Here is a 26,792-nt window from a genome sequence, read left to right as displayed (position 1 = left end):
CAACCTCATCCATTCCATACTTCATAAACTCGAGTTTCCAACTGGGGACCACCCACTTAGCAATGGCAGAGCACAGGCACAAGGTAGCTGGGAAAAAAAGGGCTGGATTGCATGTGTTCTGTGTTTGGTGCCTTTGTGCCAGTCTGCTTCCAAGACATGCCAGACCTCTGGATCCAATCTGTCATTTCATTTTTAACCTTCCCTCCTCGCTTCTTAACTTCCAATGTGCTTCAGATCAAAAGAAAGCATATTTATTGACTGCCTTGCACCAACTTTAGGCACAAGTAGTGGTTGCACCAGTTCTTTTGGAAGAATAGTTTCAAGGTTTCTATTGGAACCTACTCACAGTCCCAAAACCAAATGGGGGTATCCACCCAATACTGGGATTAAAAACCTTTCAATAATTTACTTTGTAGCAAAATTTCAGATGTAATCAACAAATTATGTCACAACTTCTCTAAAGTTAGTGCAATTTCTGGCATCAGTAGACATATACACTTTGTGTGTTTTGCTGTGGAAGACCAACACAACCAATTTTTAGCACAACCATTCAGGCGCTCCTCTGCACCCAGAGCATTCACAAAAGTGCTGGCCCCGCATTTGGCTCTTTTACAAACCCAGGGCATTCATGTCACCTAAGCAACCTCCTACTGAAGGTCTCCTCAGACATAAACCTCTCTGTTGTTAGAAGTAGAAATGAATCACACTTAAGATACACAATCCAATTTAAGTGCACAGCACAAATACACTGCTTATATATTCATAGAAGTCTATGCTATCATACACTTGTAAATCTATACCCTGACTGAATGTAAATGAAGCTGTGTCTGCACTTATTACTGCACATGTTTTCTAACTGTATGTACATTTACTGGTTTTGTACACTAAACTCGTTTTTCTGATTAAAAAAAAAAAGAAGTAGAAATGAAGGCAAAACTTTTTTGCATTGTGGCTACAGTAAGAGAGGTTTATGAACCCTTTTTCTGTGTCATATTGAGGAGATTTTCCTTCACTTCCTGTCCTATAGGCACAACAGGAAGTAGAAATCCCTCCAAAGTGAAAGAAATTCATGGAGGTCGCCAAGATCACCAGAACTAGTATACTCATTGGAAGATTTCCCCTTTATTCCTGTTCTGAAGACCACTCAAAATCTGGGATTATTTTTGACTCTTCGATCACCAGGACAGATAGGTAGATGAATCTCCCTAACAGGTACACAAAAAAACCTGACAGCGATTCTAATCCCTCACTGCTCTCTAAAGCTAGAAAAGGTTTAATCTTAAAGAATTCCAGATATGGATATTGTTACATAGCTTAACATTACCAATCAGAGAACACTTGGCATTCATTGAGAAATTACAAAGCGGTCTCTGTGCGGCGCCTGTGCCAAATAGGCAACTTCCTGTATTCAAAATGCAACATGGCAGCTGCTCAGCACAAGACCCAGAAGCTAGTGGAGATCACTGTAGTATTGGTGTCTACTACAGTGATCTCCTTCTGGAGGGATTCCACAAATACGGTATATGCATAGTTACATTGGTCCAATCTGGATCTGTAAAAATAACTATACCTGGATTTTTTTCTTTAAGTTATACTTTAAAATAGCATTTCAAATGGTATCAGCATGATGGGGAATCCATACCACCTAGCTCATATACCCGACATGCTAGGCTCAATGTGCACATTTTTCCTTTTAATTTGTCAGTTCCCACTCTTATGCCACGTACACACGATCGGACACAAGCCGAGAAAAATGAAGTTCATTAGCCAGTGCGGCTCTTCTGCTTGATTCCGAGCATGCATGAAATTTTGTGCATCGGAATTGTGTACACACGATCGGAATTTCCGACAACGGATTTTTTGGAAAATTTGAGAACCAGCTCTCAAATATTTGTTGGAAATTCCGACAACAAATGTCCGATGGAGCCTACACACGGTCGGAATTTCCGACAACAAGCTCACATTGAACATTTGTTGTGGGAAATTCCGTCCGTGTGTACGCGGCATTATAGGGATATTTCTCTTTACTTTTACTCTTTGTGTTGGTGACAACATTGTCCCCAGGACAAGAAGTGAGGAGAAGTCTTCAATAAGGATACAGACAGAGCTATAGTGCTGTTCCATGTCACTGATTCTCCACAACAAAACCTCAGACAGAAATTAAAACCTGACAGAGAATCTGACCATACATGCATGCATACATACATACATACAGACTGACAGACATACACACACACACACACTCAATTAATGTTTATATATGAATGCTGTCTCACCAACTTACCTGATCCTTTTCCCAAAGTAAGCTATATCGGTTACCGTTTACCACTTCTCTAATAAAGTGGATTCCAAAGTCGGCAATTCGAAAGTTCAGGTCCCCGAACCAAAACACCATACTGTTTAATAGAGGATGAACCAGGATTAAAGGACATCAAACTAAATACATAGGGACAGTAAAGCATCACATTCTGCACAAAGTCAGCTGTGCATTACTCTTAACAATCTTATGTATTTTCTTCCTTGAAAGAGTATACTACCTTGACATTAAAGAGTAGCCCCACTTTTGTTGAGATAAAAAAATTCCCCTCTGGGTGATCTATCTACAGGGATTTTAACAAACTTTGTTGCAGATTTCTACCTTTTGTTATCCTGAAGAAATAGTGGTATGTCTGTGTCCATGTGAACAGTGAACCCGTATGGGAGTGATTTTTTAATTATCAATCAGCTGCTGCACGTGCAGGGTTCTAATGATGAAAGTGGCAGGGTCTACATCCCTTTAGACTTGATTTCCCATAGGGAGTATTATCACTAAAATGACATTTCTGTTGCAAGTGTTGTCCCAAATCTGACTTGTATCTTAGTGCAGACTTGTGGGAAAACCTGTAAGCCAAATCATAAAAGACGGAAATTACATTTCTGGGGAGCGTTCTGTACACCATCTGTGTACAGAATGACTCCAGGTTGCCACATTGCATTGTATATAACAGATAATTACAGTGGTTGCAGATTAAAAATGAAAAATAATTTTTTAAAACTTTAACCATCTCCTGCCTGCACGTATAGGCAAATGGTGGTGGTGTACCTGGAACATGGCGCATCCCCGATCTCAGTAAATAGTCAATGACGCATCTCTTTAACCATGTGATCAGCTGTGTCCAATCACAGCTGATCACATGTAAACAAGGAAATGCAGGTTATCGGCTTTCCTCTCCTCACACTGACAGAGTAAGGAGAGTCGATCAGCGGCATTGCCTCACAGGGGAAACCTGCACAGATAATCCGGTCCTGATTATCAGTGCAGCCCCAACAGTACCCAGCAGTGATGCCAGTCAGTGCCCAGCAGTGATGCCAGTCAGTGCTGCCTTTTAGTGCCCATCAGTGCTGCCTATCAGTGCTACATATTCTTGCCTCCTCATCAGTGCCACCTCATCAGTGCCACCTCATCAATGTCCTTCAGTGCCCATCAGTGCAGCCTCATCAGCGCGAATCAGTGAAAGAGAAAAACTACTTTTCTAACAGAAATTAAGAAAAACTATATTTTTCCCAAAATTTTCTGTCTTTTTTCGTTTTTTTAGCAAACAATAAAAAACCCAGTGGTGATTAAATACCAACAAAATAGAGCTCTGACTTAAAAAAAAAAAAAAAAGGCAAAAATTTAATTTGGGTACACTGTTGCATGACTGTGCAATTGTTCAAAGTGTGCCAGCGCTGAAAGCTGAAAATTGGCCTGGGCAGGAAGGGGATGAAAGTGCCCGTATTGAAGTTGTTAAAAGCAAAAGATACGAGTTCCGTTGCAGAAACTTTAGATCTCAACCATGAGCTAAATCATGTTTGAAGACTGACTGACTGTACTGCACTTTGTATGACATGCTGGGCTGCTTGTTCATCTTGTTCAACTGTACTACATTTAAACCTTGGAACCTTGGCAATAAAAATACTGAAAAAGTGCTGCACATCTAAACTTACTCATGATCCAAAATTCCACCAATGCTTTCCCCGTCAAACTGCTGGGCCTCCAGCATCCTCTCAAAATCATCCAGCCTTTGGTTAGTATTCTCCATATGTGCAGGCAAATGGCAGTTCATGAAGCACAACATGTGTCCGTATACAGACATACGCACAGTCACGCCTCCTTTGTTACCCTTTATAAAGCAATAAAAACATTTATTGAAATACTACAATCACAGTACAATGATAATCAATCCCATGAGTCAAAAAAACCTTCTTAAGGCAGCAAACTCCTAAGGTGACTCTTCAATTCTCTTCCCATGCCACAACTACCAGACTTGATCTGTAAATTGTGAAGTAGACCTGTCTTAAGAGTACCATATGGGCTACCACTTCTGTCTGAAAATGCTACTTTCCTGGCTGTGTCTGCCTTTCATACCAGACACTGACCTGAAACAAGCAGGTAACAAGTAAAAAAAAAATCTATAAAATGGCAAAATTCTCTGTACTTGTTCCTGGCCAGTGACTCAAAGTAATAATAGCAAAAAGATGAGCAAGGTAGCCAATAACTAGGATTTTCAGGGCGAAAAATTAAACAATGAAAGCCCACATATTTCTGTCCATTAAGGTTTTCTGTACTTGCATGATGAAATGTAGATGGAAGATTTTACTACTAATACTTCCTACTACTACCAAAAACGGATGAAGGCAGAATGGGGCCCTAGGCAAAGTAGCAATTTTACCCCATCCCTTTGACTGGCATTGATAAGGATTGCAATAGCCACAGAGAAGCCTTTCCATTTGCAATTTCTGTATTGGTATGACCCCATTTGTGAACTGACAGGCAGGTGAACAGGTCTGACCTATTGTGCTGTCCCCATGGTTTATTGTAGGAACACGAAGTGGAGCTGGACCCTCTGGACATCGACTGGACCGTGGCATAGTTTGCTTGTAAATAATCAAGCTCAGCTGCTTCCTGTACTCATCCCAGTGCTTGACTGGATGCTAACAAACTGTCAACCACAGCAGTTATATTATATCGCTTGCTTTATATTATTTCTTTATTGTTTTATATTCAGTGTGATCAAATAGGGCAGTATAGCTGTTGATTTTTTTTTCTCTCTCCCTCTTAAAATTTTTCAGTCCATCAGCAGCCATGTATTTATTTTTTTAATCAGGTCATGTTTATTGAAAAGTTTTTTTTTCAGTTTTACAACAAAAAAAGAAAAAAACAAAACCACAGTGCCTTGTGGGCAATACACACAACAAAAAAAAACATAGATCCAAAAGCAACAAAGTGCATTACATCGTGTCTTACAAAGTAGCAGCCATGTACAGTGCTTTAGGAAAGTATTCACGGTGCTTCACTTTTTCCACATTTTGTTGTGTTACAGCCTTTCCAAAATGGCCTGAATTATTTTCCTCAATATCCTACAAACAATACCCCATAATGACAACGTGAAAGAAATTGGTTTGAAATCTTTGCCAATTTATTAACCACTTCAGCCCCGGAAGGATTTGCCCCCTTAATCACCAGGCCATTTTTTGCGTTACGGCACTGCGTTGCTTTAACTGACAATTGTGCGGTTATACGACGTTGTATCGAAACAAAATTTATGTCATTTTTTTCTCACAAATGTAGCTTTCTTTTGGTTCTATTTGATCACCTTTGCGATTTTTATTTTTTGCGCTATAAACAAAAAAAAAAAAAAGGCAACAAATATTTTTTACTTTCTGCTATAATAAATATCCTACATTGGGAAAAAAAAAAAAAAAAAAAAAAAAAAAAAAACCACACAAAATTTCTTCATCAGTTTAGGCCGATATGTATTCTTCTACATATTTTTTGGGGAAAAAAACCCCCAAAAAACGCAATAAGCGTATATTGATTGGTTTGCGCAAAAAGTATAGCGTCTACAAAATAGGGAATAGATTTATGGCATTTTTATTTTTTTTATTTTTTTTACTAGCAATGGCGGTGATCTACGACCTTTAGCGGGACCAAGACATTGCGGTAGACAGACAGATAGGACACTTTTGACACTTTTTTGGGACCACTGACATTTATACAGCGATCTGAGCTAAAAATAGCAACTGATTACTGTATAAATGCCATTGGCAGGGAAGGGGTTAACACTAGGGGGCGATCAAAGGGTTAAATATATGTCCTAGGGAGTGTTTCTAACTGTGACTGCCTGCAGGAGACCGATCGCTGTTCATAGCCAGTATGAACAAGACTGGAGATCTGTCTGTCTACATTGACAGACCTCTGTTCTGTCTCTCTCAGGAGCGATTGCGGGTGCCCGGCGGACATCGCAGCCAACGGGCACGGCATCAGATTCTACATCATGCGGTGCGCGTGCCAGGGGCGTATAACGACGGCAGCTGGTCGGCAACTGGTAAAAAAAAAAAAAAAATAATCACATTTACATAAGTATTCACAGCCTTTGCTCAATATATTGCAGAAGCACCAATTACAGCCTCAAGTCTTTTAGCTTCAATATGGGGTGATTTGCTTCCCTAGGCAGAGAGAGGCAGTGCCACATCCAATAATACACATGTATATAGAAAAAAGAAATTCCTCTAAGTGGACTTTAACGGCACTTGCTAAAGAGTATTTAGATAATAAGTATGTGTAGCAAAGTATGAAGAGTAAAAAGATTTTTTATTTAGACATAACATAGATTAAAAACATAGTGTATCATAAATTCAACGGAACATATTACAGAATCAATAAGTTTAGTGTTGTTACCAAACAGTAAATTATACGAGGGCTCTTTTTCACACCCAACGCGTTTCGGAATAAACAGTGTTTTTGTCCTACTTCAGGGATGTAACAGAAAAGAGCAATTCATCCAAAGTAATTAAAATGTAAAATAATGAGTGAATTACCACGACATGTAGATATGGATGTATTTATCCATTTGTAGTTAGATAATAGATCACTTACTTATATAATATGTTACGTTGGGTTACTTTAAAACTCCAAAATTAGAATAGCATTGGGCATTAGACATGTGCATTCGTTTTCGTCCGAATGCATTTTCGTCCGAATTTCAGGTATTTTCATTATCGTTTTAACAAACGATAACGAAAGTGCAGAGTCCGAAAAACGAAAGATCCGACATAAACAAATGCTTTATTTTCGTTTTCGTTGCTACAACAGTTCGATATAGATAGGAGATTCGACATGATGATGACAATAACAATCTGTGTCCATCAAACCTGTGGTCGAATGTGCCTAACCTTAGCTCTATTAGTCCAAGATTATTCTACATAGAGAGAAAAGATTCGACGTAGGGGAGAAAAGATTCGACGTAGGGGAGAAAAGATTCGACGTAGGGGAGAAAAGATTCGACGTAGGGGAGAAAAGATTCGACGTAGGGGAGAAAAGATTCGACGTAGGGGAGAAAAGATTCGACGTAGGGGAGAAAAGATTCGACGTAGGGGAGAAAAGATTCGACGTAGGGGAGGAAAGATTCGACGTAGGGGAGGAAAGATTCGACGTAGGGGAGGAAAGATTCGACGTAGGGGAGGAAAGATAAATAAAAATAATGATGATGATGAATGTTATTGGCTGATTGTAACCAAAGAGGAGGAGCAGTATAATAGCTAGAACTAAGTACACAGTACTTTGGCTTATGGTGTCTGTTGAAAGTTCTAAGAAGATTCGACGGAGCAGGTAAACTATACGGCGTCGTACAGTTTAGCTGCTCCGTCGAATCTTCTTTGAACATTCGACAGACACCATAAGCATTCAATGACAGATTCGACCTTAATTAGGATTTTCGGATGAATGCAATTTTTAATGAAAACCGAAATAAATAAAAACGAATTTCGGGAGTAACTAAATAAATGTATTTTTTGGACGAAAACGAAATTCCGAAATGAAATATTTCAGTGTGCACATGTCTATTGGGCATTGTTGCTGGTACAGTTGTTGTCTTTGGAACATCATGGTTAGCACTGAATAATATCACTAAGTAATGGTCCCATTTACTGGGGCATGGTATCTCACCTACCCCCGTCGATCCCGGATGCGTGCAGGCCAGAATGATATACTGAGGTAAAAAACAAAGTTTTTTAGCTTGGCACACCTATTTTTGGGCAGTTTCTCCCATTCTTCTTTGCAGGACCTCTCAAGCTGCATCAGGTTGGATGGGGAGCGATGGATGCACAGCCATTTTTAGATCTCTCCAGAGATGTTCAATTGGTTCAAGTCTGGGCTCTGGTTGAGCCACTCAAGGACATTCACAGAGTTGTCCCGTAGCCACTCCTTTGTTATCTTGGCAGTGTGCTTAGGGTCGTTGTCCTGTTGGAAGGTGAACCTTCCCCCAGTCTGAGGTCCAGAGCGCTCTGGAGCTAGTTTTCATTAAGGATGTCTCTGTGCATTGATGCATTCATCTTTCCCTCGATTCTGACTAGTCTCCAAGTTCCTGCCGCTGAAAAACATCCCCAGCAATGCTTCACTGTAGGGATGGTATTGGCCAGGTGATGAGCGGTTCCTGGTTTCCTCCAAACATGACGCTTGCCATTCAGGCCAAAGAGCTCAATCTTTGTTTCATCAGACCAGAGAATTTTCTTATGTTCTGAGAGTCCTTCAGGTGCCTTTTGGTAAACTCCAGGCAGGCGGTCATGTGCCTTTTACTGAGGAGCGGCTTCCGTCTGGCCACTCTACCATACAGGCCTGATTGGTGGAGTGCTGCAGAGATGGTTGTTCTTCTGTAAGGTTATTCTCTCTCTACAGAGAAAGGCTGACTAAGACCCTTCTCCCCCAATTGCTCAGTTTGGCCGAGTGGCCCGCTCTAGGAAGAGTCCTGGTGGTTCCAAACTTCTTCCATTTACAGATGATGAAGGCCACTGTGCTCATTGGGACCTTTAATGCTGCAGAAAATTTTCTGTACTCTTCCCCAGATCTGTGCCTCGATACAATCCTGTCTCGGAGGTCTACAGACAATTCCTTGGACTTTATGGATTGGTCTGTGCTCTGACATGCACGGTTAACTCTAGAACCTTATATAGATAAGTGTGTGCCTTTCCAAATCATGTCCAATCAACTGAATTTACAAAAGATGGACTCCAATCAAGTTGTAGAAACATCTCAAGGATGACCAATAGAAACAGGATGCACCTGAGCGCAATTTTGAGTGTCATGGCAAAGGCTGTGAATACTTGTATTCACATGTACATGTGATTTTTTCGTTTTTTATTTTTCATAAATTTGCAAAGATTTCAAACAAACTTCTGTCACGTTGTCATTATGGGGTATTGTTTGTATAATTTTGAGGAAAATAACAAATTTAACCCATTTTGAAATAAGACTGTAACATAACAAAATATGGAAAAAGTTAAGCACTGTAAATACTTTCCGGATGCACTGTATTTTAAACACATCACTTTTTATGAACAAGCAGAGGAGATCCCGTCATTAAACTGCTCCTCCTCCATACACAGAACAAGATACATTGTAGAAGTGTAATACGAAGCCTATGAATGGCAGAAAGGGCAGAAGCGGGTGGGTGAGTGGCGCAACTTCTCTAAGCAGCAGCGGCAGATGTTAACCTTCACAGGGCAATATCTGGTGGCTGTGAGAGAGATGTGATGAATTTTAACAGAAGTAGCAGCCTGCGGGTAAAGGTATGCAAACCGTTACACATACCCAACATGTTTGGTGCCATATCCCCCACCAAAAAAATTAAATATACTAAACTGCAGTTTTAAGGCATGCCTTAAGCTTTGTACACACTAAGTTTTTTTCATTCAACCCAGTGAGCTGAACGAAAAAAGAAAACGACTGAGAAGCTTGCTGTACCAACTATGCAATGTTAGTACAGCAATCTCCCCGCTGAGCTATCGTGTTCTGACAGGGAGACTGCCCCCGCCAGACCACACCGGCAGCCATTGTCTGCCAGCCCCGATCAAATGCTGGTCTTTCAGCATGCCCTTTCGGCTGGCTTCTGTTGGACACGCTGATGTACCCATGGGCCAAATTTCGTCCGGTTTCTGTAGACCCGGCTGATATTCGGCCTGTGTGCACCAGGCTTTACCATTTATTATTGACAGATCACTCACCCAGTAGCCATACAGTCCAGTGCGAATGTAATTGGTACGAATGTCTTGTACAAAGGGAATGTGCTTGTGCTTTACAAAGGTCAGTAGTAGCAGCCCCTGCATCCGAATTGAAGAAAGCTGAAATACATGAAAGCGATATGTCAAACACTGCAAATAGACATTTTGTTTAGACTAACACGTTTATTGCAGTATGATCATTTTACAGATAAAAATAACATATTGATCAGGGTTACTGACAGACAAGATTTAGGCTTTAAAGAAATCAAGCTGTGCTCCATTGCTTTTTTTTCTGCAAAAATCTATGAACAGGTTCCTTTACTTATTACAAGAGTGTTAATATTAGAATGGCAGAATTAATAAGATTCCACATAGGCCATTATTAAGTTCTTTATAAAATCTAGTGTAGTGTGAAAAGTTCTTTCTGATGCTAAGTTTATTATAAAAATAAAATATTTCATGATGAGTCAAAATATCAGTCTTTTACTGTAGCCTATCAAATGATGGAACCAAATTTAGTAAAATGACACAAAATTACCAAAGCAACCTAATGGTTAATACAAGTCATGCAGCAATATACTGTATGGTCAATTTCCTGATAGCATTTGGCAAACATATTGACTTTATTATTATTTTAAGTAATGTTATATTAGAAGTGTCATTAACTACTTTTACACCTTATGCCTACTACACACGATCAGAAGATCAGATGAAAAATACAGTTTTCGAAGCAATCGTATGATAATCTGATCCTTAGTTGTGTAGTTAGATCGAGAACCGATCACAATTATTATTATACAGGATTTATATAGCGCCGATAGTTTATGCATGGATGAGTGTAAACGTATTACATATCTGAGATATATATATTTTCATGGGGCAGAAGACAGATAGCCCGTAGCTTTAGTAAGATCGTATTTACTAGTATACTTTCTCTTTTTCATCACATTTTTATACATGGCTAATAGATGGGAGGAGAGATAGATGTACCCCCATCTCTTCATACCGGTTGGTGGTGGTGAGTAGATCTTGAGTTTCCTCTAAATAGCCTGGAGCCTTTATATTGAATGTAAGAGGATATAATAATCCTCATATTGTCTATATGTGTATATCAAGAGAAGATTCACCAATTAAACTTGGTAAGTGTAAATATTACCACATAGAGATAGAACTTTGGTTCATATATAAAATGGCATTGACCTTACCCTGTAGGGATACCTGTTATGGTAATTTACATAACCTTTATTATAAATCATAAAAGGTAAGTTTTAGATAAGTGGCCTTTTGGTACCTAGGGAAGCGCACCCTCATCTAGTTCTAGTAAATCCACGAGCTGCTGCATTCCAATAGAAGAAAAAGGGAAATAGAAGTTTGTCCTCCATCAACCATCATCCTGTGAACTGCATGCAGTCTTTACAGACCAGTACTGCCCGCCATAGAGATGTGGTTTATGGAACCATTTGACAACATGACCAATTTTTTTCAAGCAAAGAATTAAATATAGATACATACCTTTATATAACCTAGAGGAGCCAAAATGTCCATAAGAAAAAGACTCCATGGGTCATCAAAGGCCAGATCTGATAGGAAGTTTACTATCTTTGAATTCACTTCTTGCAGTCTAAAATACAGACAATATTAACAATGTAGATTTGAACTGGGATTTTTCTTTTTTTGTTGTATCATGGATTCACACACACACACACACATATATGTACATCAGTATTTGGCACAGTGTCATGTTAATGCTCTTTATCTGCACAGAAAAGCACAAAAGACAGCAAAAGACATATCTGGTGTGAACAAGCTCTAAAAGACACGAGGCTCAATTTACTAAGCTATAATACATGTGTTATTTGCCATAACTATCACTCTTGTCAGTTATCTGACTGAAATTCTCAACTCTCAATGCTTCAACTAAGATTCATTAGCGCAAATTTGTTAATCAAGCTATTTGTTGTCATTTTTCAAAGTGTCAAATTACAAATACCCCAGCATGGGGCTTCAAGAGTAAAGTATGGTAAACACGTGACGAATATCAACAGGTTCAACAGAAACCGGCCGACATTCGGCCCACGTGTGAACACCAGCCTGGCCAGCTTCTGTCAAAAGGGCATGCTGGAAAACCAGCATCTGATCAGTATCAGATCAGTGCTGGCAGCCAAAGGCTGTGAGTGCTGACCGGTGTGTTCTGGCTGGGGGCAGTCCCCGTCAGAACATAACAGCTCAGCGGGGAGATCGCTGTACTAAAATTGCATTGTTAGTACAGTGGCTCCTCCTGAGCGCTTCTGTTTTTTTTTTTTTTTTTTTGGTTCAGCCTGCTGGGATGAATGAAAGAAAACTGATAGCATGTACCTGGCTTTAAGATAGGATATTTACAGCCAGGGCAGCCATCAGAAATTTTTGGGCCCCTTACAGAGCTTTAGGTTTGGGCCCATGGGCCATCCCACCGAAAAATAGGATTTTTTAAAACAGCTTACCTGTAAAATCCTTTTCTTTCGAAGGACATCACGGGACACAGAGCCACAGTAAATTACTGATGGGTTATATAGGTATCACTGGTGATTGGACACTGGCACACCCTATCAGGAAGTTCAACCCCCTATATAATCCCTCCCCCTTGCAGGGATACCTCAGTTTTGTAGCCAAGCAATATAGTGTATTAGAAGAGGGGCGGGACCTCTGTGTCCCGTGATGTCCTTCGAAAGAAAAGGATTTTACAGGTAAGCTGTTTTAAAAAATCCTATTTTCTTTCTCGAACATCACGGGACACAGAGCCACAGTAATTACTGATGGGATGTCCCAGAGCAATGCTACCTGAGGGGGGGAACCACGACCAAGAAGGGTGCAATCAGACCTGAGGACCCTGTACCGCTGCCTGCAGCACACTACGCCCAAAGGCGATATCCTCATGCCTTCTCACATCCACCTGATAGAATCTGGTGAATGTATGAACTGAAGACCAGGTTGCGGCCTTGCAGATTTGAGCCATAGAGGCCCAGTGATGCACTGCCCAAGAAGCACCAATAGCCCTTGTGGAATGTGCCCTGATCTGAAACGGAGGAATCTTCTGTTTCAAACCGTAAGCTTGAATGATCAACTGTCGAATCCATTTAGAAATGGTAGCTTTTGACGCTGTCCTCTATTGGGACCCTCTGGCAGCACAAACAAAACATCCGTCTTGCGGTTCTGAGTAGTTGCCCCTAGATAGGCCTTAACTGCTCTCTACATTCGTTGGATGTAGTAAGATCTCTCTTCCGGAGAACAGGGATCTGGAAAAAAGGAAGGTAGAACAATGTCTTGGTTTAAATGAAAATCAGAAACCACCTTCGGTAAAAAACTAGGATGAGGGCGTAGTACCACTCTATCCTTGTGTATAATCAAATAAGGCTCCTTACAGGAAAGGGCTGCTAATTCTGATACTCTTCTAGCAGAAGAGATGGCCACCAGAAAAATTAATTTCCTTGTCAACAAGACCAAAGGAATCTGACTTATTGGTTCAAAAGGCTGTTTCTGTAACACAGCCAGGACCAAATTCAAGTCCCAGGGGTTTAGGGGCGCTTTAACCGGAGGATTAAGACACTTCACCCCCTGCATAAAGTTTCGGACCAAAGAATGCGAAGCAAGTGGCCGCTGAAATAAAACTGATAAAGCAGAAACCTGGCCCTTGATGGTACTCAAGGCCAGCTTCATCTCTAATCCCATCTGTAGAAAATCAAGGATTCTACCTATGACATATTTCCTGGGATGCCAACCTCTGGATTCACACCAGGTTATATAAGCCTTCCAGACTCTATGATAAATCATCCTGGAAGCTGGCTTCCTTGCATTAATCAAGGTAGATATGACAGGACCTGAGAGCCCACAACTCTTCAGAACGTGGGTCTCAATAGCCAAACCGTCAAATTTAGCGTTTGTAAGGCAGGATGGAACACTGGACCTTGAGATAACAGGTCTGGGCGTACCGGTAGGGTCCACGGGGAACCCACCGTCATCCTTACTATTTCTGCATACCAAGTCCTTCTGGGCCAAGCGGGGGCCACCAGAAGTACCGACTTCCTTTCCTGCCTGATCCTGCGAAGGAGTCGTGGTAGTAGCAGAATAGGCGGGAATGCGTAAATCAGTGAGAACCGATGCCACGGAATCACCAACGCATCCGTCCCGCATGCAAGAGGATCTTTTGTCCTTGCCACAAATCTGTCTATCTTTTTGTTGAATCGGGATGCAAAGAGATCTACATCTGGAACCCCCCATCTTTGGCATATGGCCCAAAAGACGTCGGGATGCAGAGACCATTCCCCTGGAAGTAACTGCTGGCGACTTAGATAGTCCGCCTGCCAATTTTCTATTCCCGGGATGAAAACTGCCGATATGCATGGCACATGCATCTCTGCCCAGACTAAGATCTGGTTCACCTCTTTTTGAGCAGCTCGGCTCCGGGTGCCTCCCTGATGATTGACATAAGCCACTGCTGTGGCATTGTCGGACTGGATCCTGACCGGACAACCCTGTAGCCTGATAGTCCAGGCTTTTAGAGCTAGATGTATCGCCCGGATCTCCAGAATGTTGATGGGTAAGGTCCTCTCTGTCTTGGACCATACCCCTTGGACCGCAGCCTGTTCCAGAACTGCTCCCCAACCTGACAGACTGGCATCTGTTGTTACCACCGTCCAGGTAACCGGTAGAAAGGATTTCCCCTTTTGCAGGTTTTCGGGTATGAGCCACCAATTGAGGCTCTGACGCACCGCATGCGACAGGTGCATCGGAAAGTCTAATGCCTGAACCTTCTTGTTCCAGGTCGACAGAATACTGTGTTGCAGCATTCTTGAGTGAAACTGAGCATAGGGAACTGCTTCGAATGAAGACACCATCTTCCCTAGTAGCCTCATACAAAGGCGGACTGAGGGACCCTTCTTGGTCCTTACTGTCAGAATCAGCTCTCTCAAAGCAGTGATCTTTGCCTGGGGTAGAAATATTTTCTCCTGGCTTGTATCTATAATCAGACCTAAATACTCCAGTCTTCTTACTGGTTTTAGGAAAGACTTTTCTAAGTTGAGGATCCAACCCAGGTGTTCTAGATACATGACCGTGGTCCTCAAGTTTCCCTTCAAAGAGGCTACCGACCGGTCTATCAAGAGCAGGGTATGCTATGACAGCTATACCCTGAGCCCTTAATCTGGCCAGAGGAGGAGCCAAGATCTTTGTGAACACTCGAGGTGCAGTGGCTATCCCGAAAGGCAGAGCCGCAAACTGGAAATGGCGCCCTCCTACCTCGAAGCGCAGAAACTTCTGATGAGCAGGAAAAATGGGCACATGCAGATATGCATCTCTGATGTCTATTGATGCCAGAAATTCTCCTCCCTGCAGGGTGGGAACTACTGTTCGAATTGATTCCATGCGGAAGGATTGAATCCTTAGGAATCGGTTCAGATCCCTTAAGTCCACAATGGGCCTGACATCCCCATTTGGCTTTTGGACCGTAAAAAGGTTGGAATAGAAGCCCAATCCCTGGTCCTTTGCGGGAACTATCATAATGACATCCTGCGACAAAAGTCGCTCTAACGCTAGAAGGAGCGACTGCTTCTTCTCTGGGTCTCTGGGAACATTTGATCTGAGGAACCGAGGAGAGGGGAATTCCTGAAACTCCAGCTTGTACCCTAAGGTTACCGTGGAGATTACCCATCTGTCCTGGAAGTCCTCCTGCCAGAGCTCTGAGAACTGTCGCAGTCTTCCCCCCACTCGAGTGAGCGGGGGCGCCCCCTCATGCAGAGGTCTTAATGTTTTGCCTAGTAGGCTTCTTTCCCCAGGACTTCTTTTGTCCCTGGGGTTGACTCTTGTCTCTGGACCCCGATGGAGGCGGCCGTCGAGACTGCCTGGAGGCTGAAGCCCCCGGCGCTGGGGAAAGAGTCCGTTTGAAAGAGGGACGCTTACTCTTCTTCTTGACAGGTAAGAGAGTGCTTTTCCCACAAGAGATTCTCTTGATATAGTTATCCAAGTCCTCTCCAAACAACCTTGCACCACGAAATGGAAACCCAGCCAGTAGCTTCTTACATGGTGCTTCGGCTGACCAATTTTTCAACCATAGGATTCTACGTATATGCACCAACCCCAGTGAAAGACGGGAGGTTTGCACGATAGAATCTCTAATGGCGTCAACCACAAAGCATAAGGCCGCTGGAAGGTTAGCAAACCCCTGGGCCTGCTGTTCAGGTAATACTTTGATGACCTGCTTAACATGGTCTCTTAAGTATTGACAGACTCCAATCGCTGCTACTGCAGGTTGGGCCACTGATCCTGCTAAGGAGAAAACATCCTTCAATAGGGATTCCATCCTTTTATTTACAGGATCCCTGAGCATCTGAGCATTGTCTACAGGACAAGTCAGGCTATTATTTACGGAGGAAATGGCGGCATCAATAGCCGGTATTCCCCACATTTTAATAAACTTTTCTTCCATCGGATAAAGTGTTGAAAACTTTCTCGGCGGAAAAAAACGTTTGTCTGGGTGATCCCACTCAGAATAAATAAGCTTTTCAAGTAAAGTATGAACAGGAAAAGCATGTGCTGCTTGGAAAGGTTTCAGTGACCCCAAAGCAGAAGAGGATTCTTTAGCAGTTTCAGGTATGGGCAACTTAAATGTGGAGCGGACCAATCCAGTGAGGATCTGCACTAAGACTTTCTCCTCTTGGGAAGTCGCAGAGGGTCCCTCTCCACCTGAATCCTCCGAAGAGGAATCATCCATCCCATCCCGATCCTCTGAAAGGGATTCATCTCCTTTATCCCAGAGCTCCTCTGTCTGAGGGTCTTGGGGAACAGAGGAAAGCCTAGTGCGTTTTCTTCCACTGAGTGAAGACGTAATCACGGCCATTAATCTTTCCTCTAGACCATTAATGGTTGAGGAAAAAACCTCTTGTGTAATATATACAGGGGCTGAAGTGCCAGAAGCAGGTGTAGCCCCTGACCCCGATGGCTCTCCCTGGCTAGCCGTCCCTGGCCCATATTTAGGGGGGGAGGATGCTGCCGACAGGGGGCCCTCAGAACCTGAACGAGATCCCCTAGTGTCTCTGGTTCCTGGGGTGCTTGAACCTCTTCTACCCATAGTGCAAAGCAACAAGGTGTGAGGTATACAAATGAACACTGCCCGCTGAGCGATGTAGTCTGGCTAAAAGCCTTGCTACCCAATGCTCAGTCTGGTGTTACTTCAGTAAATGCTGCCTAGGAGAATGCCTGTGTCCCACCTTACATGCGACCGTCAGCTCTGTGTCTCTCAGAAGGCTGAGTGCACCTGTACAGAGTGCCTTTAATAGCCTGCAGCTGGCCTGAGTGGGAGTCTAAGCACTCTGTGCTGACATCCCGCCCCCTCCTCTCGAGTTTTGAAAAAAACGAGCGCTTCCCGCGCTGCCGACTCTCCTGTCATGCTTCCGGAGAAAGGCTGGGGATGGGGGGGGGGGGGGGAGGGAGGGAGGCTGGTAACAAGATCTGCCTGAACGGCTATCTTGAGAGATGGTGGCCATTAGGCCGCAGAGCCCGGGTGGTATAACCACTTTCTAGACCCCTGTGGCCCCTCTCTAGCCTGGGGGGGAACATTCAAACATGAGAAATCCCCCTTTCCACCTTACCTGTTTGCAGCCTGCTTGAGACGCTGGGACATAAACAGCGATTACAACACCTGAGACAGAGTCAGCATGTGTAGGTTTGTGCTCTTGGCAGCCCCCGGTGGTCACAATAGGCATAGCATGCATTTACCTTAAAGGAGAAAAGCCACTAGAACTCAAAAATTCTGTGGAATCTCCTCTTACCTTATCCAGCCGCAGGGTGCTGTTTACACAGACCCAATCTTCACCTCTCACGGTGGGCTCCGTTTGAAAAAACCGTCAGAGACTGGGGCCCCCATCAGTAGGGGGATCCAACAGTTCTGGGACCGTAAAGCACCTCGCCAGAAATTAGGAAGTTTAAAGCCATTTTCTGATCTGCGGGGTCCAGCTCTCTAAAAAGAGAAGCATTACGGGTAAAACCTCGTTTCTTCGGACACGAGGCCCGGGTACCATTCAATTCGGCCATGAAAAGACACTTTGAATGGATCTGGTTCGCCTGGCTTGCCCCAGTATAGGATCTTAGGATATTCCCTTTGGAGCTCAGCACAGGACATCTTTACACGTCCATCACCTAAGACACTGGCGTAAAAACTGAGGTATCCCTGCAAGGGGGAGGGATTATATAGGGGGTTGAACTTCCTGATAGGGTGTGCCAGTGTCCAATCACCAGTGATACCTATATAACCCATCAGTAATTACTGTGGCTCTGTGTCCCGTGATGTTCGAGAAAGAAATGCACTCAGCCCCCCTCCTCACACCTGTACACACTCAGCCCCCCTCCTCACACCTGTACGCACTCAGGTCCCCCTCCTCACACCTGTACGCATTCAGCTCCCCCTCCTCACACCTGTACGCATTCAGCTCTCCCTCCTCACACCTGTACGCACTCAGCCCCCCCTCCTCACACCTGTACGCACTCAGCCCCCCCTCCTCACACCTGTACGCACTCAGCCCCCCTCCTCACACCTGTATGCACTCAGCCCCCCTCCTCACACCTGTACGCACTCAGCCCCCTTCCCCACACCTGTATGCACTCAGCCCCCCAATCATGTATATATGTCAGACCCCTTAGACCTGTATATATGTCAGCCCCCCTCCTCACACCATACGCACTCAGCCCCCCCCAAATCCTGTATATATGTCAGCCCTCTCACACCTGTACGCACTCAGCCGCCCTCCTCACACCTGTACGCACTCAGCCGCCCTCCTCACACCTGTACGCACTCAGCCGCCCTCCTCACACCTGTACGCACTCAGCCCCCCTCCTCACACCTGTACGCACTCAGCCCCCCTCCTCACACCTGTACGCACTCAGCCCCCCTCCTCACACCTGTACACACTCAGCCCCCCTCCTCACACCTGTACGCACTCAGCCCCCCTCCTCACACCTGTATGCACTCAGCCCCCCAATCATGTATATATGTCAGCCCCCTTACACCTGTATATATGTCAGCCCCCCTCCTCACACCTGTACGCACTCAGCCCCCCAAATCCTGTATATATGTCAGCCCTCTCACATCTGTATATGTCAGCCCCCCTCCTTACACCTGTACGCACTCAGCCCCCCTCACACCTGTATACATGTCAGGCCCCCCCTCACACCTGTATACATGTCAGGCCCCCCCTCACACCTGTATACATGTCAGCCCCCCCTCACACCTGTATACATGTCAGCCCCCCCTCACACCTGTATACATGTCAGTCCCCCCTCACACCTGTATAGATGTCAGCCCCCCTCACATCTGTATAGATGTCAACCCCCCTCACACCTGTATAGATGTCAACCCCCCTCACACCTGTATACATGTCAACCCCTCTCACACCTGTATACATGTCAGCCCCCTCTTACACCTGTATACATGTCAGGCCCCCCACCTATACACATCTGTAAACACACAAAGCTCTGGCCCCTCCCTGTACACAAACAGCCCCCTCCCTTTCCTTCACAGCCCCTACTTATAAAGGAGATCTTCCTAGCTGGTCCCAGCTCCTGTTTCCACAAAGCTGACATGTTGCTGAGACACAGAGGGGCTGCAGCCGATCACACTACATAACACAGTAGTACATGCAACACATGAGGGGTGCACATGCAAATAGTAGCCAGAAGTGGCAGTAAAGAGCTCAATGTCTGAGCTCAATGCAACAGAGAGCAGACGCTGCAGAGATAGTTTCTGCACTGCACAACACGGCACCCCTTTACCCGCTCCTGCCTTCTCCTAGCCTGGTCAGGCCCCTCCAGACGCTCGGGCCCTTTACAGTTTTATCAGCCGTACCCCCCTTATGGCGGCTCTGTTTACAGCTAACTATCTGGTACGAGTATCTAAGCACATTACATGGATTGTACATGTTTTCCAATAGATCTCCCTCAGAGTGAATGACTTTTGTCAGAATGGCCCCATTGGGTCAAGCACTGAAAACATCTGTTCGATTACAATAATATTGCTAATTAGGGTTGCACCGATACCACTTTTTTAAGATCAAGTACCAATACTTTTTTTCAAGTACTCGTCGATACTGATTATCAATACTTTTTTTAATGTCATGTGACATATATATATATATTTTTTACACTGCTTTCTCTTTTTTTTGGGGGGGGGGGGGGGGGGGGGATTGGACAGTGTCAGCTCCTTCCTCTGCTCTCCATCTTGACAGATCAAGGACGAGAGGGGACCGGAGGAGGACCCAGGGACCCGGGGAGGACACGGGACATCGGGGATGATCAGTGCGGCGGTGGGGGCAGTTACAAGCACCGATCTCCCTGACAGCCGCGGGAGGGAGAGGAGGAGAAGCAGCTGTCAGAAAAGGTATACAGGGAGATCGGTGCTTGTAACTGCCCCCACCGCAGCACCGTTCACCTGTGAGGCTGCCTGGCCCCCCTGCTACACTGAGGATGCTGGGTGTACTAGCCTCCTGCCAGGTATCGGGTCAAGCATTGGAGCATTTGCAGGAGTACAAGTACTCCTGCAAATGCTCGCTATCAGCACCTGTCGGTTTTAGAAACCTTCTGTGTGCAGCAGCCCCCCACAGCCCCTCTAATACTTACCTAAGCCCCCTCTCTATCCAGCGATGTACACAAGTGCCTTGGTCGTCCTGTTCTCCTCTCCCTCCCGATTGGCTGAAACACAGCAGCGGCGCCATTGGCTCCCGCTGCTGTCGATCAAAGTCTGTTAGCCAATCAGGAGAGAGAGCGGGTGGGGTCTAACCGAAGGAGGGTGGACACGGAGGGGGAGCAGAGGAGGACATGGAGGGGGAGTGGAGGGGGACATGGAGGGGGACACAGGGGACAGTCTCAGATGATTGGTGCGGAGGCGTGGGCCGTTACAAGCACCGATCTCCCTGTATAGATTTCAATAAAGCAGCTCTATTCTGTGATGCACTAAGGCAGTGCATGATGGGAGCAGATCTACAGCAAATGATGGAAGCAGAAACATTTTTTGAAAAATAAAAATAAACTTGAAATTTTAAAGCATATGTGGAACAGGAAAGTGAACAACAGGATGGCTTGGGCTGAAAGGACATTAGAACACACTTCTATTCATTATGAAAAGTGAAATTCTGCCTGAAAAGGTGAACTCAGCCTTTAAGTAGAAATTCATTCATCAAAGCAAGCAAATCAGGAAGGAGAGACAGGTCCATAACCAAAAGATACTAGCAAAAAACTGAAGCAATGCTAGGAGTGGGAAGGGTTATGCTGTGTGTCAAGCTCTGCTTTTTGCCAGTGTCCAATCACCTGGAGGTGGAGCATAAACCACCATCATATCATATCACATCACCACCATAAAGAATTAACCCTCCTTTGATGTACGATTAAGAAATTACTTTTGGTTTGTGATCTGCAAAGGGTTTACTAATTAGATGCTGGGAAAAGACTATACATAGATGTAAGAATATATAATAGTGAAAGATACTGCCACTTTACTACAGTTAAAGTGTTTCTAAACCCGGGACCCTGCATTCACTATATCTGGTCTCCCACAGTACACAGAACATGGAAATGCAATTGTTTAAATATAAACTTCTAAATACCTTTTCTGATCAGCAGTATATAGCAGTCTTGTGACTTCTATCAGTGTCTGGCCGAGCACTGGTTAAAGCTAGTAGGAGTTTTCATTCTTCTCTGACTGTCCTATGAGGCTGCATGACCCCTGACTTTCTGCCTGGACAGTGCTGATTGGCCTTGTGCTGATCACATGCACCCCCCCTCTCTAGGACACCAAACTGAGCATGTGCAGAGTTCCCCCAAGGTTCTGTACTATCAGGAGATGGACTGGGGAAGAAGGGTAGGATTAGAGAAGACCAGATTAAACAGCCTTTTTGCACAATGTGGAGGATTAACAACGTAGGGTCCACAGTGAGCATAAAAAGCACGCTTTACTGCATATACGGACTGATCATAATGTTGTGGGTTTAGTAACACTTTAATAGTGCTGTCATATAAGGAATTATGCAGATTACAGAATAAAACAAAACTGTAACTGAATAGCATAGTCAACATTAAAACTACTGGACCATCTACTTTTTCCTAACACATTTGGTCAACTTAAACGAAATAGAAGAAATGGTCACAAAAGTGGAGTTGTTGCCAACAGCAACCAATCAAGTAACTTTCACTGAAAAAATAAACCAGAACTGGTTGCTATGAGCAATAACTGAACTGTGTTCATTTTCTTTTGCCTAGCTTAAATGAATAAGACGCTTAGAAACTTTGTAAATCACACAGGATGACACTTACCCAATGACATACATATCGATATTTGAAACAGATGAATCAAGGAGAAATAATGAGCTGAGATCTCTAGGTGGTGATGCTGTCCCCACATTCCATGTAACAACGTGCAACCTAAAGACAGAAGACAAGCCATGTGTTACCACATATAAGCACAAGGTGAGAATCAAAGTATATCAAATTAATTTGTAAATGCATATGCAAGATATTTAGCAAAAAAAAGGTCACAAAGAAGCCACCCATAGGCATACCAATACCCATTGATAAAGGCAAAAAAAGTGAAACATGGCTAATACAGGGTACAACATATCACTACCCTTTGCTTTTGCATGCTTTAATTCTCAGATTACAATTACCATTTTTCTTTGCATTGCACCATCACATTTTCTAGAGCTATACAGAGGAACCTCTGGAAAATATGCATATTAATAACAACACAGAACACCACAAAAAAATAGAATAAAAATAAAAAAATGACATGAAACATAAGGCAGAAGGATCCCTGCTCAAGAAAACCTTCACTCTAATAACAGAGGACAGGCAGTGAAACAAAAGCTAGATACAATCTTGATTGGTAAGGACCAACCATACAGTATAGGATAAAAAAATAGGGCAATTATTGACAGAGAGGGCATTACAGAGTAAAGGTGCAGCACAAAAGAGAAACCTTAAATAACATATTAAAAGTCGAATCACCTACTACAATTTTAAGCAGAACCATAATGTAAAAAATATTTTTAGTTCACATGTCATATGCAAATACACACAAAATAAAGTGGATTAATCGGAAGACCTGAAATCCTGCATTCTTGAAGGTATCTTTTTTCCACAGATTAGAAAAGCTTGGTCAATAGATCGGCAGAGCTCTTCGTGTAGGTCATCATCGGAGCTTACATCTTCCATGCAGGTCATAAGCTGCGCCACTCTCTGACGCAGCACGAACCTACTACACGAGCCAGTACTGCTCAGGCTGTCTGAGCGTGCACGGTCCTCTGCACTGTATGGGGGCAAGGATAAAAAATCTAGATCCAAGCGCTCAGTGCCGCGTCTTTCCATCCTGTCACTGGCAAATTAATAACAATAGGCAAATCTAAAAAGCGTACTAATCTTACATGCCTAAAGAAAGCTGCACTATTCAGAACTTATGTTGTACTAAGAGGTTTTACTAATCTCAGGACAAATAAACCCTTTGTGTGTGCTTGTGTAAAAGCTAAGAAATAGAAATCCCAGGCAAATTCTTCAGTGTCCAGAAAACCCAATTAATTTACACAAAGTGGAGGAAAGGCATTTTCTTTAATGCAGACAACTCTGTGTTCATTCCCAGTATAAAGAGTACACTGATCACCATCTTATTAGTATAAAGAACACAAACTTTCACTTGGATGAGGTCTTCCATCCTGAATAAATGTCACAACCCACACACATGCATACGGTAATCCGTTAATGCTGCCACATGGATTCCCAAGTTTGGGTCAATCATCAAGCCAGTCCCCTAATCACATACCTAATGCACCACAATGTTTTTTTTGGGTTTATTTACTAAAGTCAAATCCACTCTGCACTACAAGTGCACTTGGAAGTGCAGTTGCTGTAGATCTGAGGGGGACATGCAAGGAAAATAAAAAACAGCATTTTTGCTTGTACATGATCGGATGATAGAAATCAGCAGAGCTTCCCCTCATTTCAGATCTTCCCATCAGATCTACAGCGACTGCACTCTCAAGTGCTCTTCCAAGTTGAAGTGGCTTATATGCTAAAATAATTTGTTTGGGTAATTCAATGTCAAGTCAGTACAGCATAAAGTGGACTTTATACCAAAAAAATTTACTATTAACATATGTTAAGGAGAAATTCCAAGTATGGATATTTTATACAGTTAGGCTGGGTTCACACCTCCGTGTGAAGAGCTCACAGCAGGGGTCCAGTGCGTCCCTGTTCACTGTTTCAGGATCGATTTCAGACCTGAAATGGACCAGAAGACACACAGGACTTGTGTGCAATTCACTCCGCAGCCATCCCAGAGTTGTGTGAACTGGCACCATTGGGAGTTGGTCACAGGATCGCATCCAATTCGCAATAGTGTGAACCCAGCCTTACATTGGTCCAGTTTGTACCAATGTAACTATGCATATACCATACCTGGTATATACCATACCTGGTCGATGCGCCTGGAATTTGGAAATCACTGAACTAGACACCACTATTTCTCCATTTGCTTCCAGGTCCTATGTTGAGCAGCGGCCCTCCTGCATTGTGAGCACAGGCACAATTCAGAGAATATTTAGCATTTTCTGAATGAATGTAAAGCATTCTGAATGGTGCCTGTGCTGAGCAGCTGACCTCCTTTGTTGACAATGCATCAGGCCAGCTGCTCAGCACAGGACCTGGAAGCAAGTGGACATCGCTAGAGTAGTTGTGTCTACTTGAGTGACTTCCAGTTTTCAGGGACATCAGCTAGGTATGGTATATACATAGTTACACTATGCTAAGCTGGACCAATGTAACTATGTATAAAATATTCATACTTGGAATTCATCTTGAAAACAAGAAAACATGCAGATGATAAACCACACCCCACAATAACCTTAGCCGGCCATACAGGGGTCACAATATGGCAGGTTCAGCAGGGACTGGCCGAATTTCGATCAATAGATAGGCAGGCAGATTGTACCCAAGTCGATCTATCAAACGACTTGGGTACAACCAACCGGTCAGATTTTTCTTTATGCAATTACTGCCAGCGACTATAGTCACTAGAAATAATCATTGTATACTGGGCCAGGAAGGCTCCCCACATCCCCCCCAACAGAATACAATAGCAATGTGGGAGGAATGTCCCCATCAACACATCAAGTGATTTTCTTTCCTTTCACCTGTGGTGGAGTAAAATCAAGTAATCTATGGGCTGCTTTAGGGTATGTGTTTGCTTCAAGTAAGTTGTGAGGTCCCATTCAAGTCTATGGAAATGCAAAACCTGATTGAATCAGTTCAAATACAGGTCAGAAGCAGGCAAACTGTACCCATCAATGAAATCTAAATGGTCTCAGAAGTGTCTCAATTGTCTTGCAGGTAAAAATAATGGGACATAGTGGGCAACCTTGTCAGGTGCCTCATTTCAAAGTAAAATGTGTAAAATGTATAAAACATATATATAAAAGGTATAAAAAGGTATAAGGAATTATTGAATGGTAGGGTGAGCGTTTAATAGCCGAGTCCAAGCTGGGAATTTTAACCCACATGAAAGAGCTGCAAAACTTGCTAAAGATACTGCCAATCAACACAATCGAACACCTCAACACAATGGAACACGCTCTATTACCAGTATTATTCATAACTGAATCTACAGACTCCAACAATCTGCAGATATTGATCACAGTAGATCTGTTTAGGATGAAACCTGACTGATCAGTGTGTATCAATTTAAAGTGATACTAAAGTCTGTTTTTTTTCCCGCTAAAAATGACAAACAACTTATACTTACCAGCTCTGTGCAGTGGTTTTGCACAGAGCAGCCCAGATCATCCTCTTCTCGGATCCCTCTTCAGCTCTCCTTGCCTCTCCCTCCTGTTGTTTGCCCCCACAGCAAGCAGCTTGCTGTGGGGGCACCCAAGCCGAGCCGCTGCTTCCTGCATCCATTTAGACACGGAGCACCCTTTCTCTCCTCATTGGCTCACTGGTATTGATTGACAGCAGCGGGAGCCAATTACGCTGTGCTGCTGTCTCAGCCAATGAGGAGGGGAGTCCTGGACAGCCGAGTCTCTCGTGCAACATCGCTGGATCTAGATGGACCTCAGGTAAGTATTAGGGGGGCCGATGCACACAGAAGGCTTTTTATCCTAATGCATAGAATGCATTAAGATAAAAAAAAACCTTCTGCCTTTACAACCGCTTTAAAAAAAAGTAAAGGAATTTATATTTTTTGCACATTCATACTTACCTATGTGGATGCAGCATGGGTCCGATGCTGCATCTGTCCCCTGGTGCCTCTACACTGAGAACCGAGAGATCGAATACGGCTGATCACTCGATTTTCAGAGCTCCGTGAGCAGAGAGCTGCTGACTGTCAGTCACAGCTCTCTGCTCTTCTACTTGTTGGAGCGCTGGGCTGTGGAGGGGGGCGAAGCGGCCGTCTCAGGCTTTCAGCAGCTCACTGACAGGCTGAGCCAGGTGTCAGTCCAGGCACCTGGTAGATCCAGACTCCGTGGTCGGGATGACGCGGTGCTTGGACTGACATTGGTGACGTCGGCAGAGAGTGGTCTGCTCTCTGCTGAAAATGGGTCACAGGAGTGCAAAACGAATTGCACTCCTTTAAACCATAGAAGTACAGCCAAACAAGTTTTGGCTATACTTCTTTAAGGATTATGGAGGACAAACGACTAGTTCACACTCTAGCTAACAGCTGAGGATAGCAATAAGTTTTACCTATAAGATTCCAACAAAGTCAGATCCCAGTT

General features: G+C 43.7%; 1 protein-coding gene across 4 annotated transcripts in view; it reads right to left on the bottom strand.

The window, feature by feature from the left end:
• Nucleotides 1-26,792, bottom strand: part of INPP5K (inositol polyphosphate-5-phosphatase K) — a 104,657-nt gene that overhangs the window by 28,902 nt on the left and 48,963 nt on the right. For 2 of the 4 annotated variants that reach the window (XM_073616639.1, XM_073616640.1), the window contains exons 3-7: nt 22,345-22,452; nt 11,530-11,638; nt 10,021-10,137; nt 3,967-4,142; nt 2,285-2,396 (exon numbers count right to left, since the gene is read on the bottom strand). In XM_073616639.1, the coding sequence (XP_073472740.1) occupies nt 2,285-2,396; nt 3,967-4,142; nt 10,021-10,137; nt 11,530-11,638; nt 22,345-22,452 (622 nt within the window). Of the gene's footprint in view, nt 1-2,284; nt 2,397-3,966; nt 4,143-10,020; nt 10,138-11,529; nt 11,639-22,344; nt 22,453-23,131; nt 23,424-26,792 lie in introns of those variants that run through there. The other 2 variants (XM_073616637.1, XM_073616638.1) reach the window with 2 other exon arrangements.

This window comes from Aquarana catesbeiana, linkage group LG02 (assembly GCF_042186555.1).
Source record: "Aquarana catesbeiana isolate 2022-GZ linkage group LG02, ASM4218655v1, whole genome shotgun sequence".
NCBI classification, from domain to species: domain Eukaryota; kingdom Metazoa; phylum Chordata; class Amphibia; order Anura; family Ranidae; genus Aquarana; species Aquarana catesbeiana.
Note: the sequence above shows the minus strand (reverse complement) of the source record. Positions and strands in the feature narration are given on the sequence as shown.